This window comes from Erpetoichthys calabaricus, chromosome 2, assembly GCF_900747795.2.
Source record: "Erpetoichthys calabaricus chromosome 2, fErpCal1.3, whole genome shotgun sequence".
Lineage (NCBI taxonomy): Eukaryota > Metazoa > Chordata > Cladistia > Polypteriformes > Polypteridae > Erpetoichthys > Erpetoichthys calabaricus.
The window spans coordinates 97,478,015-97,494,293 of NC_041395.2; the positions used below are offsets into that span (position 1 = coordinate 97,478,015).

The following is a 16,279-nucleotide window of genomic DNA, read 5'->3' on the forward strand; positions in this document are numbered from 1 at the left end:
CTATTTACAGAAGCTCATTAAATAAACACACACGCACACACACAGTATGGTCTGAATACACACCAGAATGACCCAAAAGCAAGAAAAAAAATGAAGAAGGGCATTGTTGGACAAAAAGCAGTCTAGTTTTAAACAGGACATTGAAATTCTGATTAGGGACTATTTCAAGTAAGAATCTCAGAATTAATTTTGGGGTGCTATATGCAATCAAAGTAACTTAAGCATACATAGCATTAAAATAAATATAAAGCTATATTAGTTATGCCACCAGTTGTCTTGTGTTGGGTGGATTAAAGCCAGATGTCAATGTCATTATCAGGTTTTAGATGAAGTAGAAGAAGAGCGGATTTTGTCAGTATGCCTGAAAGTGTGGTTTGACATTACTTCACTTGGGGAGATAGCACAAAATTTATCTGCCAAGACAAAGCTGAAATGGTGTAAAGAAAGGGTTAACATTTCGTGATATACAGTATATGACCTCAGACAAAACAACTGAAAAAGCATAATCAAATCAACAACTTGGTATAACTAGTGAGATGTAAAACAGAATATTGTTCACATTTCAGAATTTCACCCAATCATCTACAGTGGAGCAGTGTTATCTACATTACTGTGGCCTGCTTTATTTATTTATAAGCAAAATAATAATATTCATACTAATCCTATTTGTTTTCTTCCAGCCTGCAATGATCCAATGGTATTCCTTGATTGTTCTCAAGTGAAATTAGGAACCCAAGGATCAGAATGTCAAAAGAGCTGTCAGACTCTAAACAAGCCCTGTGTGAGTAACTCTGAATATGCCAACAGGCAAACACTGAGATATTTGGGAAAAAAAATGAATTCCTAGGTGCTTAAATTAAAAAACAGCAAAACCAAGATTCTAGCACTCAGAGTCTAGTTTAGACACATTGCAATAACTGTTGTTATAAAAGGCATATGAAAATTATATGTTTATATAACAAAATGAAAAATTAACTATATAAAAAAATGAAATATCGGCAAAATATAATGTTCTGCCTTAAAATGTAAAGTAGGCTTAGGTTGGTTTAGAGTATGTTTTTGTTTAATTATAATTTTTAATTTACATTAAGTTTAAGTTCTTTTTCATGTGTAAATAATAACTACTATACATAGTAAAATGAAATTCTTAATTGCAGTGACATCATTAAGGCAGCCTCACTTAAAGACATTTTAGCTAATTTGTTGTTCTATTTATTTGGTGAGCATCCCAGATTTTGTTTTAAGTCGCTTTATGCTTTTGTTGCTTTTAAAACCTTCTCTTTTACAGTATTTTAAATAATCCACTTTTTTGTTTCTAAGTAATTTAAACAGTTCATGACATAAAATGTGAAAGCCTTTCTTATTGCAGTACACTATATTATTTATATAATGTTTTAAACACATGGTAATTAAAATAAGATGAATTTATGGATTCTAAAAATTATATATCCATATGCCCCTCTCTTTTCACACCTCAAGGACAGGCTTATATAAGTCAAAGTGTGTGTGTGTGTGTTTTTTAAGATAAAACTGCTTTGCATATTTTGCTGTTCACTTTCATATCTCTTCAGTCCTCTAATGTTAATTTTATATTATAATTTGCCTGTTCTGCTGTAATACTTTTCTTCCTGTCTTTGCTCGCATCTATGGATTATATGCCTTGTATTATTTATAGTGCCTCATACAGCACATCTGATGCTACTCCTATTGTGTTTTTAGCCTTTTAGTTAAAGCTTTGAAGTGGAAAAAAATCATCATTGTTGTTATTATATAAGTCCAAGAAGTCATACCATTCTTAAATAATAATATTCTCTACATTTCTCTTTTAACAGTATAGCACAGTGTGTGTCTCAGGATGCGTATGTCCAGAGGGTCTTGTCTCTGATGGGAATGGAGGGTGTGTCTCTGAAGACCAGTGCCCATGCATGCACAATGGAGCTTCATATAACCCTGGAGACACGATCAAAGTGGACTGCAACACTTGGTACAGTATAACTACAGAATATTTCAACTCAATAATGTAATATTGTAATTAAAATGACATTATTGAAAAACAGAAACTGGCATACTTGTTTATGCTGCTGTCTCCACAGATGTTTACACATGAGAATTTTTCATTTTGAAAGTCAAACTAAACAATAAACATGCACATGTTTTATTGTGAGACACATTACTACAATTACGTCATTCTAAGGCACTGCTAAGTGCAGTACCAGGAGGAGCAGAAAAAGGCAGCACACAAAAAACCAGGGACAATATTCTTGGTACACAGATGCTCAATGGTTGCGCTAGAAAGTTATTTTGCAAGTTTCATATGTGGCAACTTGATGTTTTTTTTCTGCTTACTAAACTAAATAGCAATAGTGATTTTTTTTAACAGCACCTGCAATAACAGAATATGGAACTGCACGGAAGAACAATGCCAGGGTACTTGTGCAATCTATGGTGACGGACATTACATTACATTTGATGGAAAAAGGTTTAACTTTAATGGAGACTGCGAGTATACTCTGACTCAGGTATAGCATGTGCTTATCCCACTGACTAATACTAACAGAATGCATGGGGAAGTCATTATAAATAATAAATGGTGTTGTGGGAAGAAGAATGTTGTATCAAAGCATGTTGCATTCTAGACAGGAGAATTTTACTTTGACTAGAAACAATGTTCACCGTGTTCTTAACCATACTGCATATATACATTAACCTTTAAGATGGATTAACATAATGTATTTAGTGTACACTTGATTCCATTGTGGCACTTCTGACAGCAATGCAAGAACGTTATATTGTTCTGTTGATATCGAAGGGAAAATGTAACATGAAAGCCATGAATAAATATTACTAAATATTACTTTGAATGTTGACCAGTATACAACCAGGGTTACCTTTGTGTTTAAGTAGTGCATACAAAGTTTATATTAACACAATCACAGACTAAATGAAATGTAATAACATTTGTAAAATCAATGATCATGCAGTCAATATTAGCACTGTCATGTGGCATTTTTCAAAGTAAAAACGTAACGTAATGGCAGTGTGACTTAGATGAAGGAAATGGATTTAATGAATTGAAGTTTCTGTGAAATCTTGCTTTGCATAAAAGAATACTTGTATTATTGTAATAATATGTTTCTCATATTATTTGCTGTATTATACTTTAAATCCATTTGCTGGTACTTCATTAAAAAGAAACAAAACCACATTGTTTTAATGTACCTATTGCTTCTCTGTCATTTGTACTGTATAATCTGTTAATATATGCTCCATTTGTTCTTCCTTTATACATTCTATATAGTGTGATTAATCTCTGAATGTCTGTCAATTTGTGTAGGACTACTGCAGTCAAAATGAAGGGACCTTCAGGATGATCACTGAAAATATCCCATGTGGCACCACTGGCACTACCTGCTCCAAGTCCATCAAGATTTTCCTGGGGGTAATAAGTTTTTTCCTACTGAGCAAAAATATTATGATGTGACACAATCATATGATCAAACATGCCCTGTTCATTCAGTATAGAAAGAAAAATGTATAGAATTTTGGAGTCAGACACTCATATAAAAGGCTTTGTAATAAATAATACACCTAACTACCTGGCCATCCACTATTTAAATTCAGAATTATGTCATGCTGTAGTATCAATGGATGCAAGACAGCCCTGAGATGTTAGCCTATTGCAGCATCTCATAAACAAACTGAAAATTAGGATACACTTTATAACATCAGTAGACTATAATTCATGGTTATCAAATTATACAAATTATGAATCTCTGTATAATATACTTTTTGCCATTTCATACAGCATGTGATGACTGATTGCTCTGTTATTAGAATATTGTTTTGCCATAAAACAATTCAAGAGAACACTTCTGAATCTCAAACAGTTCATCATGCACAGTTTTGGAAAAAAAAAATACCCTTTTGTGTGTGTTTTGAAAGTTCTCATAAATGTTGAGGACCTTGTGACTGTTAGTCTATAAAACACTATACCAATATATTCAAAGCACAAATGACTATAATATTATTTTAACATTGGTCAAATATCTTCACAACATGTAAACATACTTCAGATACATTTTCTGACATACACAATATAAAGAACTCTGGAGCAATAGAAGCATCAAAATGTTACAAAAAATTATAGCTAGGACAAAAGTATTTTTTCACTGCAGCAACTACAACTGTTTACATATTTAAAGATAGGCATGTACAGCATACTGAAATATTAATTCTGCTTGCCTTTTAGAACAATGAGCTGAAGCTTTCGGATGGTCATTTTGAAGTGCTTCAACGAGAACCAAAACAGGAAGTGCCCTATAAAGTCCGTATCATGGGCATATACCTGATCATTGAGGCCAATAATGGTTTAACACTTATGTGGGACCGGAAAACCAGCATGTTTATCAAACTCAGCCCTTCTTTTAAGGTAAAATATGTGTCTAAAAATGAAGAACAAGCAAACAGCCATAGGATTAAAAATAGTGGCTTCATAGTGAGATCAAAGGGCACTTCAAAGAAAAATAGTACTGCTACCATTTTTGTTGAGAAGCCATTAAATTAGTCTTATAAGACAATATAAAGGGTACCAAGTTACCCTATTTTTGAAAAAGGTTGGAAAGGCTAGCACCCTAGCAAAAAGTAAATAAAATCTGAAGCAACAGCAATGAATTATACCAGGCAAATAATTTTTAAATTTGCAGTACTTTATGATCATTCATGTTGCTAAAAGTTTTAAACATAAATCACAAAATAAGGATCATATCCTTGAATAATATGAATTCAACTATTTTATGAAGACAGATACATCAATAATGATATAGTTCTTTATGATTAATACACTACAGGTAAAAGTCCGTTACAACGAACTCCCAGGGACCTAAAAAATACAAAATTACAATTTCGTTGTAATGAGAGTCTGTATTTTGTTACTATAGTGCTTTCTTTAACTTGCCCCTAGGCGTTTGCAATCATTTCAATAGCTTCTTTTGTGTTAATTTTAATCTCCTCCTGCCTACAAATTATGCTGACGAGAATTTTTCTCAGCATTTCCTTGCGATAATACACTTTCAGGGTGCGAATGATGCCCAAATCCAATGGCTGAAGAACTGCCATGCAATTTTGTGGGAGAAATTCAAGGCGAACATTATCTAAATGTAGAAGCATATTGTGAGCAGCACAGTTATCAATCAAGAGCCGAATCATCCTTTTCTTCTTCTTCACATTGTGAGGTTTCTGAACTCTTTTGGGACCCCCCCCCCGCCACCCAATGGTAACGACACGCTGAAGTGCGTTCTGAAGTGCGATTGCCACGTCTGTGGAAGCTTGTTTGTCCGTTGCCGGGGCAGGGTAACAACAGACTCATAGCGCTGCAGTGAAGCGACACAGAAGCAAATCATAAAAGATTGGGGTCGCGCTATAAGTCCCTGTCTTGCACCCCAAAACACGAGGCTGGGTCTCAGTACTTTAGCAAAACCAGCTTTATTCAGCTTGAAACAGGAACGGCACACTTATTTATTGTAGCGTCATCTGCCACTCTGCTATACACAGACACAGCAGATCAGTGATCAAGTAATCCTGTTACCTGTATTTACAATGTTCCTTGCATATCACCCATTGATATCTTTTCTGTTTGCTTTGGCGGAGAGACGCAGCACAGCTTTGAGCTGGCTGTTGCCCCAGCAACAGATAAACAGTCTTCCATAGACACGGAGTTTGGACTTCGGGACGCTCTAAAGCATGCTGTCTAGTTGACGGAGGTCCCAAGAGAGTTTGCAAACCTGACATTTTCTTGAATGAGTGCCGCATTAATAGGAATGTTTCTTGAACGAACATCACTGAACCACATAGAAACTGCTTTTTCGACGTCTTCAAATGCAGCAGTTCACATACGTTTGCAACCCGAGATTTTTCTTCTTTTTTTGCTCAGTCTTTCAAGAAAGTTGCCAGCGTCGATAGTGATAGCGAAATTCCGAATTCACTGGCAATGTCTTTTTTCTTTTCGCCGCAATCGAGAGCTGCAAAAATGTAAAGTTTTTTTTTCTAATATGAACTGTTATCATTTTTTCGTGTCTGCCGTTTCTATAGGAGGGTGACAATGAGTTAAATTCCAATGGATATTTTTCAAATGTTGACGAGCAATAAGCAAAAGGTATCACTGAAAACAGCAGGAAACAAAAAAGGCAAAAAAAAAAAACAGTACGAGGAAAGTTCGAAGAAAGAAAAAAAATGTAGTGTTTCTGTTTGGGGGATCGTTGTGCACAACTGAGCTGCGGCCACAGAACTAACTACAGTGTGGATGATTCATTCAGGCATTTCAAGGTCTTTTGGGCACTTCATTGTAATGAAAGTATCTGCTGAATGTACTTTGTAGTAACAAGATTTCTATAGACTCGCGTCATATGGGGAAGCTGTCGGGACTATAAACATACTTCATTGTAATGAAAATTTTGTTGTAAAAATATTCATTGTAATGGAATTTTACCTGTATTAACTACTTACTGAATTATTTTTCCTGAATTTAATAAAAAATATATTTATATTTTAAAGGGAAATGTCTGTGGTCTTTGTGGAAACTATGATGGAGATGTAAACAATGACTTTACCACCCGAAGTCAGTCAGTTGTAGTGAGTGTTCTGGAGTTTGGAAACAGCTGGAAAGCATCCCCCAGCTGCCCAGATGCCCAAGATTCTAAAGATCCCTGCACTAGCAACCCATACAGACAGTCTTGGGCACAGAAGCAGTGCAGCATCATCCAAAGCCAAGTGTTTACAGACTGTCATCCTCAGGTACAGCTCTGAGTTCCTGTGTGTGCCTTCTGGCTTGTTAAACTAGCAATAATATTAACGCAATTACTGCTTGATCATTTTTATTTTTTTATATAAAAATATATATATTTTTTTATAATTTAATTTTAAATTATTTATACTTGAATATGCTGAATCAGGTAAGTATTAACTTGCTATGATTATGGATTAGGATTATTGGGAAGGAGTTACTCAGCACTTACAGACTTAAGTTCTAAAGTTAAAAAATGTGACTTGCCACATATTATTTTAAAGATTAATGTGCAGAGATAATCCCCATATGGCCATCAACACATGCTAGCTTTACTAAATACAGTACATGTGTATACAAACCATCATTAATCCGTCCCATACATTCAGCAAAAAGGTTTCATATGTGCTTATTGACAGAACTCAGTCAGCAACAAATCATGTTAGTGTTAATGTTAGTGAGTAACTAATTATATTATACATTTTAATAAAAAACAAATTCTTTACTTTTAGTTATGCTTGCCTTATCATGTTATTATAATCTTCCTTATCAAAATTTCTACATAATTTACATTTTGTCCAGAATTAACCTAAAGACATCATCACCTAAACAGCTACATTCTGATAAATCTAGGTGCAAAATCATAGCCTAGTTTAAAAAATCTATTTTTGAATGCAAGCCATAGTTGCAGTGATGATCAACATGAACCTCCTTAAATTCCAAAACTGTGTACTATAGTGCCACAATTTAAAAATGTGCATTAATTATATCACTTTCTCCATCTGTCTATCTAACCAATATGTTGCATACACTAACGAATACTCTGCTATCCAGGAAGGCTAGAGCTATGGCACTAAAATGAAGGTGATGACAACACTGCACCACTTCAAACAGATTCTCTCTAACAAGATGATAAACTGCCTGCTCTGTAATACTATTCTTGGATATACTGTACCATAGTAACACTTATTTTTTCCTTTTATTTGCAGGTTGACCCAAGCCCATTCCATGATGCCTGTGTAAGTGATTCCTGTGCTTGTGACACTGGTGGAGACTGTGAATGTTTCTGTACAGCAGTAGCCTCCTACGCCAAAGCCTGTAATGATGCGGGTATATGCGTTGTCTGGAGAAGCCCAGAAATTTGCCGTGAGTACACTTTGTCCTTTGCTATTTAGTCTTTAATGTCAAATTGTCCTTATTTAAGATATTGTATGAATTCATGCAGCATACAACATTTAACCCTGTAGAACATGGTTTTATGTATTATTGTATGTCTTCAACAAGCATTACTGTCATGAAGCTCTACATTTGCTTGGTTTCTCAGGTTGTCCTGAGAGTTTTTCCCTCAATCTATGAACATCACTGAGATTATTCTACCAAATCGTTCAACATACTGCAACCAATGACCTACTAAAGAACTGTCCATTAGTAACCGTAATAATCTGCAATGTCATATTTCCAAAAAGACATCAAAAATAAGGCACTATGATTGTTGTATACATTTCACAGAATATTCACAAGATATGAAACTTCATGTTTTAGAACAGTTTTTTTTTAATCTTGGCGCTAATGCCCAGCTATGATTCATGCACTGCATATTTTATTTTTTCCTCCTAGTCTTACTAGCATGATTCCTTCCAGTTGATAGGCCAAACAAATATAAAGATTAAATATTAAGTAAAAATCAATAGCTGTATGCCGTATATGAGAACAATATATTCAAGTGCACGTGTGTAACAAAGCACTGGACAAAAGCGTTCTAAAACTATTGCTCCTTTTAGTACAACTAGTTAGGAATCATTAACTTTGCTTGTCTTGTCAGCACAGGTAAAATTATTAATCATATTGTGAATTCAGTCATTTATGTTATGATATATTCAGTCACCACACATTATGTTCACTGATTTTGTTCTGAAATCCATTCTGTTACCCATATTCTATATTCTCCCTTACAGCACTGTTTTGTGATTACTACAACGCCCCCGATGGCTGTGAGTGGCACTACAAGCCCTGTGGAGCACCATGTATGAAGACCTGCAGGAATCCTACTGAACAGTGTTCTGACCAGATCACAGGGCTAGAAGGTACACAATATACTGATAAGTTGCTGCTTTTGGTGACGACATAGCAGTCTTCCTGGTCCTATTCCAGACACAAGCATAAAAATATTATTGCTAAAATGAAACATACAAAAAAGCTATAATTTTTAAATTGGAAGTTACTAAAAGTGAAATTACTCTAGTGTATGATTTTTGAAGGAACAATGTACTTCTAATTTTTATATTGAATGTAGCTTACATGCTTGAAACAAAGCTTGCTTTATTGGTATATGACCCGAAAACAATGGAATTGTTATTCACACTTGGCCTCAGTAAAGAAATAAGTACATAATATATAAAATAATTTCCACATAATATATTTTACAGTACAGTAGTTAATAAAATGTAAATTATCTACCATTCCTTCAGTACTAATTTTTAATGTTATTATCAGCCAGCATCAAGAAATGGAATGTAGTGAACAGTTATTTCTCTTAGCTCATCCACAGTAAAATAATAGACCAAGAAACTGCAGCCTACCATCTCTATTAATGAAGACTGTCACATTATTAACAATGATTCTGGGAAAAAAATGACCACTTTTTAAATTAGCGTGAATTAGTGAAAACGAGATAGACTCAGACATAATCCATAATAGGGCGATTTCTAATAAGATCAACGCTCATAACTCCACAATACTGAATCAGATCTCTCACCAAGTCAACAGCAGGTTGGGTCAAACACTGAGTGCTTGTAGAAAACTTCATCTGATCCAACCATACATTCTCAATAATCCCAGAGAATCCAAAAACATCTGTCCTCATATTAAAGTGCATCTTATTCACATTCACTTATCCAGTACCTCCCCTGCCTCCAAAGCTTGGACTGAATTTTAGTAGGATCTAATATGGGTGGATGGATTAATGGATAGGTAAACTAAATAACAACAACAACAACATTTATTTATATAGCACATTTTCATACAAAAAAGTAGCTCAAAGTGCTTTATATAATGAAGAAAAGAAAAATAAAAGACAAAGTAAGAAATTAAAATAAGACATTAGTTAACATAGAATAAGAGTAAGGTCCGATGGCCAGGGGGGACAGAAAAAACAAAAAAAAAACTCCAGACAGCTGGAGAAAAAAATAAAATCTGCAGGGGTTCTGAGGCCACGAGACCGCCCAGTCCCCTCTGGGCATTCCACCTAACAAAAATGAAATAGTCCTCTTTGTATTTAAGGTTCTCACGGAAGGACTTGATGATGATGGCCATGCAGACTCCTGGCTTTTAATCCATCAATGTTGGAACATCACGGTGCTTTGAGTAGATGGTGGTGGCGCAAGCCGCCACCACAAAGAAACCGGAAAAAGAAACAGAAGAGAGAGTAGGGGCTAGTACACATTTTAGATCCACCATGAATAGTTATTATAATGAAATGGATATACAGAGTATCAGGATTCAATTAAAGTGAAGTTATGAGAAGGCCATGTTAAAGTAATGTGTTTTCAGCAGTTTTTTAAAGTGCTCCACTATATTAGCCTTGCAAATTCCTATTGGCAGGCTATTCCAGATTTTAGGTGCATAACAGCAGAAGGCCGCCTCACCACGTCTTTTAAGTTTTGCTCTTGGAATTCTAAGGACACACTCATTTGAAGATCTAAGGTTACAATTTGGAATATAAGGTGTCAGACATTCCGATATATAAGATGGAGCGAGATTATTTAAGGCTTTATAAACCATAAGCAGAATTTTAAAGTCAATCCTGAATGACACAGGTAACCAGTGTAGTGACATCAAAACTGGAGAAATGTGCTCAGATTTTCTTTTCCTAGATAGGATTCTAGCAGCTGCATTCTGCACTAGTTGCAAACAGTTTATGTCTTTTTTGGGTAGTCCTGAGAGGAGTGCGTTACAGTAATCTAGTCGACTGAAAACAAACGCATGAACTAATTTCTCAGCATCTATCAATGATATAAGAGGTCTAACTTTTGCTATGTTTCTTAAGTGAAAAAATCCTGTCTTAGTGGTCTGATGAATATGTGATTTAAAATTCAGATTCAACTAAATAGACATAAGAATTAGAAAATAAGTAATAACAAATAATACATTTGTTTACTTTATAATTTCTTTTTAAAAAGGGACTTTAATTCCCCTTCTAAGTGTTTACTTGTAATACATATGAAATTAAAAAAATGAAGATGCACACTTTCATCAGGACCAGCAAAAAGTGATGAGCTGGCCTGGAAAAGTACTGTAAAGGCAAACCATGGAAAATGGGAAAGAGTAATCATATCTGATATTCACTAATGCCACTTTTGAGCAACCGCAAACAAACGATCCTGGTTGTGCTATTAAAAAAACAAAGTGTACAGTATTAAAATTTCATTTATTTTAAATCTTTGAATAGATATTACACCATACTAAGGTCAATTTAAAAGAAAATGTTCTTAAAACTAAAAGCTTAATAAATCTTTTAATTAAGACAATCAGCTCTTCCTGCATTTTTTTTCTGTTCTATTCAGGTGACATATTGGTCTCATTGTGAAATGTGTAATATGATTCCACATATTTGTATACTTTCACAGTTCTGGTATTTTAACTGCTAAGAAATTTTAATACACTCTTTTCTTTTTGTAACAGGCTGTTATCCAAAATGTCCTCCAAATGAACCAATCTTTGATGAGGACTCCATGAAGTGTGTCCCCCTAGAGCAATGTGGTTGTTTTGATGACGATGATGGCAAACACTACATGAATGGTGATATTGTCCCAACTAAAGACAACTGCCAAACATGGTAATAATACAGAAAAAAAAAGATTAAGATGAACCAAAAAAAGAAAAGAATTGTTCAGTGTGATATCATTTTTATGGATTTGGCACCATGACATGCTATGTCTTAGTTATGCTGGCTGTACACAAGCTTTGATTTCCACATGTTCTTAGAACTGCAAAATGGATCGTGTGTATAGGCCAACATGCACCTCCTGAAAGGACACCTGCTTGTAAAACTTTGTATCCAAAACTCTACATTATATCAGTGGCATTGTTAGCATGAAAATTCTGGTGGGGCCATATCAGAATTTTATTTTATGTGTGCAGACTTCTCTAAAGTTAACGTTAACTTACTTCCCTAATAATATCAGTCCGTTTTTTACTAATGACTAGTCAGACATGCTGGTGCCTGGTCTGTCTTGACTATATAATTAAGACCAAAATAAGCTTTTGTTAAGGTGTTGTTACAAAACAGTAAATGAGTAATTCATGCATTATTGCATACATGGTACCTAAAGTGTATGGGTGAGAGAGAGGTAGGAGTGGGTGGAAGTAGGAAAGAAGATGTTTTGGGAGTTGCTATGAGTGAGATAAAAAATTCAGTACTGTGCAGACCTCTAGTCCCCATGTTAATAGAGACATTAAGGAGCTTATCCTTCAAATCCTATTTTTTAACTGTAAAGTTCAGGTTGCACATATGTATATACACCTAAGGATGAACCTTGAGCCAAAAGTGCTAGCCCAATGAACTAGAAAAAGGGTTACAACATCCAGATTATTCACGAGTCAAGAAACAGTACTTGCTAGAGTCTGCCCAAAAATGACAGCTTTCATTCCGAGGCATATTGCACATTGCATTGGTGTCACTGAAATAAATAACAAATGATTATGTAAATTCCAGAAGGAATAAACAACAAAAATATATTTCATGAAACACTTATTATTTATGCTCACATATCATTGTGTTTTTATTTATTCTAAAAATACATTTTAATTTATTTGCATACTTATTTTTTTTTATTTTTATTTTGTCCAAAATATTCCTCCATATCACAAGAGTATGGGGTAAATAGTTACTGGGAGATAGCTGTGAGCTTTCAGGTTATAGCAGTGATTTTTAAGGTGAGTCCTGGTGGACTCCCATAGCCACAGATTTTTATTCCAACCAGTTTTACAAGCAGTGTAACATTCTTACTTCAAATTGATTTAGTTCTTTAGTTTTATGGCTGAAAAATATTTTTTAAAAATGCATAGCTTATCTTTTTCTTTGCATATCTTAAATGTTTACATTTCTTTTGCAGTTGGTTTTTTAATTTAACTTTTGCGGAGAGTTTGCTAATGACTTTACTGCCTTTATTATTTTTCTGATCGCTAAAAAACATTTCTTACAAATGAGAAGACAAGTGAATATGGCACGGATGTATTTGCATCTTTTAAGTATTCAGTGTTTGCAGCATCTACAGTTGATGCCATTAAGGGAGTAAACTCAACAGAAAAGGGTGGATTAAAACAAAAGTGCCAAATGTAAGGAAACTTACAAATTTCAAATTTTGGCAAAAATACAAATATTGCAGAATTTCTTATAATAAGAAAGAGATTTGGGGAAAAACAATATCAGTTAACTTATCTTTAAAGCAAAGTGTTATTTATTGATTCCGTTAGTAAATCGCCTTCATTTATTGACATTAATTTACAGCTTTAATTACGTTCCTATTTCAAAATACTATATGTTCCTCCCATTTTTCTTTCAATGGTATCCTTAATACAGTGTATGCCTATTTTTTCCCCCAGCAAATGTGCATCCACTACTGTTCAATGCTCCTATGATGCTACAGGTAAGTTTAATTGTTCAATTTTGTTTTTGATTTTTCATTTTCTATTTATGACAAGCACACAGATGTACTATATCTTGGCTAAGGTGCCTTATGTGCAGAATTTCAATTACTTTCCTACCACATCCAAAAGAGGCGCATGGTATAGTACATTGATTGTCAACACTAAAATTCGTCTGGAGTGATTGACAGCATGCGAGTGTGTCCCATAATGAACTAGCATCCCATCCAGGTTCACTACTTTAGTTAAGCCTAATGCCTACAGGACAGGCCCTAAAATTGGATTACACAAGTCCAAAAAGTAATGAACTAATGTGTGTCTTTGATGGACAGGAATACCACCAAGAATTGTTTACTATCATATGTTGAAATGAAAAAAAACTCCAAAAAAGTAAATGGATTTAAAGTTAATAATGGCTCTCTGCAGCACAGGGGTTATCAATTGCCTCTGAATTTTGAGTTTTCCTTGCAGCATCTTTCGTCTCTTAATATCATATGCTTATCTGCTGTATCATTTTTTGACTGACTCAATTTTTCTTGTCATCTACAGCATGCTACTGCACATACAACGGAAATAACTACCCTTACAGTTCGACTGTGTACCATACAACAGACGGCATTGGAAGCTGTATTACTGCTGTTTGTGGAGTGAATGGAACAATCGACAGAGAGATTTACAGTTGTGCTTCAACAACCACCCCAGTGCCTTCTCCAGTGCCCACAACAGTTTTCAACTTTACATCTCCAGTGCCATCTAGTAGGTTTTCTATATTCAACATCCCATATTTAAACATGAAATTCTGAATTCTTGTTTTCTGTACATTAATAAAGCAATACGTCAACATTTTTCTAAATGTAAAGTTTAATAAAAAAAAAAAACGTACTTGCTACAGCCTGTCCAAAAATGACAGCTTTCATTCTAAGTCGTATAACATATACGTTTTGTTTAGAATAATAGTTTTTTAAAATATTGTTTTCTTCTCATGTATCCATCAACTTTTCATTTAAAAACTTAAGGTAAGTGTGATAGGAATGACCATTTCTGAAACTACTGGCAGATGACTCAGTACTCACTTACACCTTTGACGTGTTAATACACAAGAGAGAATTCAATGTATAACTGGTGTAATAAACATTTACATTTTATTCGTCTCCATCAGGACCACCTGTCACTTCATCTTCCACTGAAGGCCCCAGTCCAACTCAACCAATTGTCACTTCATCTACTCAGGAAGTGCCCACTCCAGCAAAACAATTCACCTCAACTACTAGGATTCCTGGAACTACTGCAGCCAGTCCACCAGTCCCTTCATCTACGAAAGAGTTTCCTGGTACAACACAGCCTACTCTCACTTCATCAACCACTGAGTCTCCTGTGCCAACACAACCATCTGTTTCCTCATCTACAGAAGGGGTTTCCATCCCAACTGAACCATCTGTAACCTCATCTTCAACTGAAGCCCCCAGTCCAACTCAGCCAATTGTCACTTCATCTACTCAGGAAGTGCCCACTCCAGCAAAACCATTTACCTCAACCATTGGGTCTCCAGGAACTACTGCAGCCAGGCCACCAGTCCCTTCATCAACAAAAGAGTTTCCTGGTACAACACAGCCAACTCTCACTTCATCAACCCCTGAGTCTCCAGTGCCAACACAGCCATCTGTTTCCTCGTCAACAAAGGAGGTTTCCAAAACAACTGGACCACCTGTAACCTCATCTTCCACTGAAGTCCCTAGCCCAACACAACCAGTTGTCACTTCATCTACTCAGGTGGTGCCCACTCCATCACAACCATTTACCCCAACCATTGGGACTCCAGGAACTACTGCAGCTAGGCCACCTGTCCCTTCATCTACAAAAGAGTTCCCTGGGACAACTCAACCAAGTCTCACATCACCAAGAACGGAGTCGCCTGTACCAACACAGCCATCTGTTTCTTTATCTACAAAGGAAGTTTCTTCTTCATCAGGACCACCTGTCACTTCATCTTCCACTGAAGGCCCCAGTCCAACTCAACCAATTGTCACTTCATCTACTCAGGAAGTGCCCACTCCAGCAAAACCATTCACCTCAACCACTGGAACTCCAGGAACTACTGCAGCCAGGCCACCAGTCCCTTCATCAACAAAAGAGTTTCCTGGTACAACACAGCCAACTCTCACTTCATCAACCACTGAGTCTCCAGTGCCAACACAGCCATCTGTTTCCTCGTCAACAAAGGAGGTTTCCAAAACAACTGGACCACCTGTAACTTCATCTTCCACTGAAGTCCCTAGCCCAACACAACCAGTTGTCACTTCATCTACTCAGGAAGTGCCCACTCCATCACAACCATTTACCCCAACCATTGGGACTCCAGGAACTACTGCAGCTAGGCCACCTGTCCCTTCATCTACAAAAGAGTTCCCTGTCACAACTCAACCAAGTCTCACATCACCAAGAACGGAGTCGCCTGTACCAACACAGCCATCTGTTTCTTTATCTACAAAGGAAGTTTCTTCTTCATCAGGACCACCTGTCACTTCATCTTCCACTGAAGGCCCCAGTCCAACTCAACCAATTGTCACTTCATCTACTCAGGAAGTGCCCACTCCAGCAAAACAATTCACCTCAACTACTAGGATTCCTGGAACTACTGCAGCCAGTCCACCAGTCCCTTCATCTACGAAAGAGTTTCCTGGTACAACACAGCCAACTCTCACTTCATCAACCACTGAGTCTCCTGTGCCAACACAGCCATCTGTTTCCTCATCTACAGAAGGGGTTTCCATCCCAACTGAACCATCTGTAACCTCATCTTCAACTGAAGCCCCCAGTCCAACTCAGCCAATTGTCACTTCATCTACTCAGGAAGTG

General features: G+C 35.9%; 1 protein-coding gene across 1 annotated transcript in view; it reads left to right on the plus strand.

Moving 5' to 3' along the window:
* The window catches only part of LOC114645309 (mucin-5B-like), a 50,012-nt gene that overhangs the window by 23,323 nt on the left and 10,410 nt on the right, over nt 1–16,279 (plus strand). Inside the window, exons 20-32 of the mRNA XM_051922501.1 lie at nt 681–781; nt 1,833–1,984; nt 2,381–2,519; nt 3,335–3,439; nt 4,250–4,429; nt 6,550–6,789; nt 7,768–7,924; nt 8,734–8,862; nt 11,459–11,612; nt 13,382–13,425; nt 13,973–14,179; nt 15,393–15,528; nt 16,069–16,186. Of these exons, the coding sequence (XP_051778461.1) occupies nt 681–781; nt 1,833–1,984; nt 2,381–2,519; nt 3,335–3,439; nt 4,250–4,429; nt 6,550–6,789; nt 7,768–7,924; nt 8,734–8,862; nt 11,459–11,612; nt 13,382–13,425; nt 13,973–14,179; nt 15,393–15,528; nt 16,069–16,186 (1,862 nt within the window). The remainder of the gene's footprint in view (nt 1–680; nt 782–1,832; nt 1,985–2,380; nt 2,520–3,334; nt 3,440–4,249; nt 4,430–6,549; nt 6,790–7,767; nt 7,925–8,733; nt 8,863–11,458; nt 11,613–13,381; nt 13,426–13,972; nt 14,180–15,392; nt 15,529–16,068; nt 16,187–16,279) is intronic.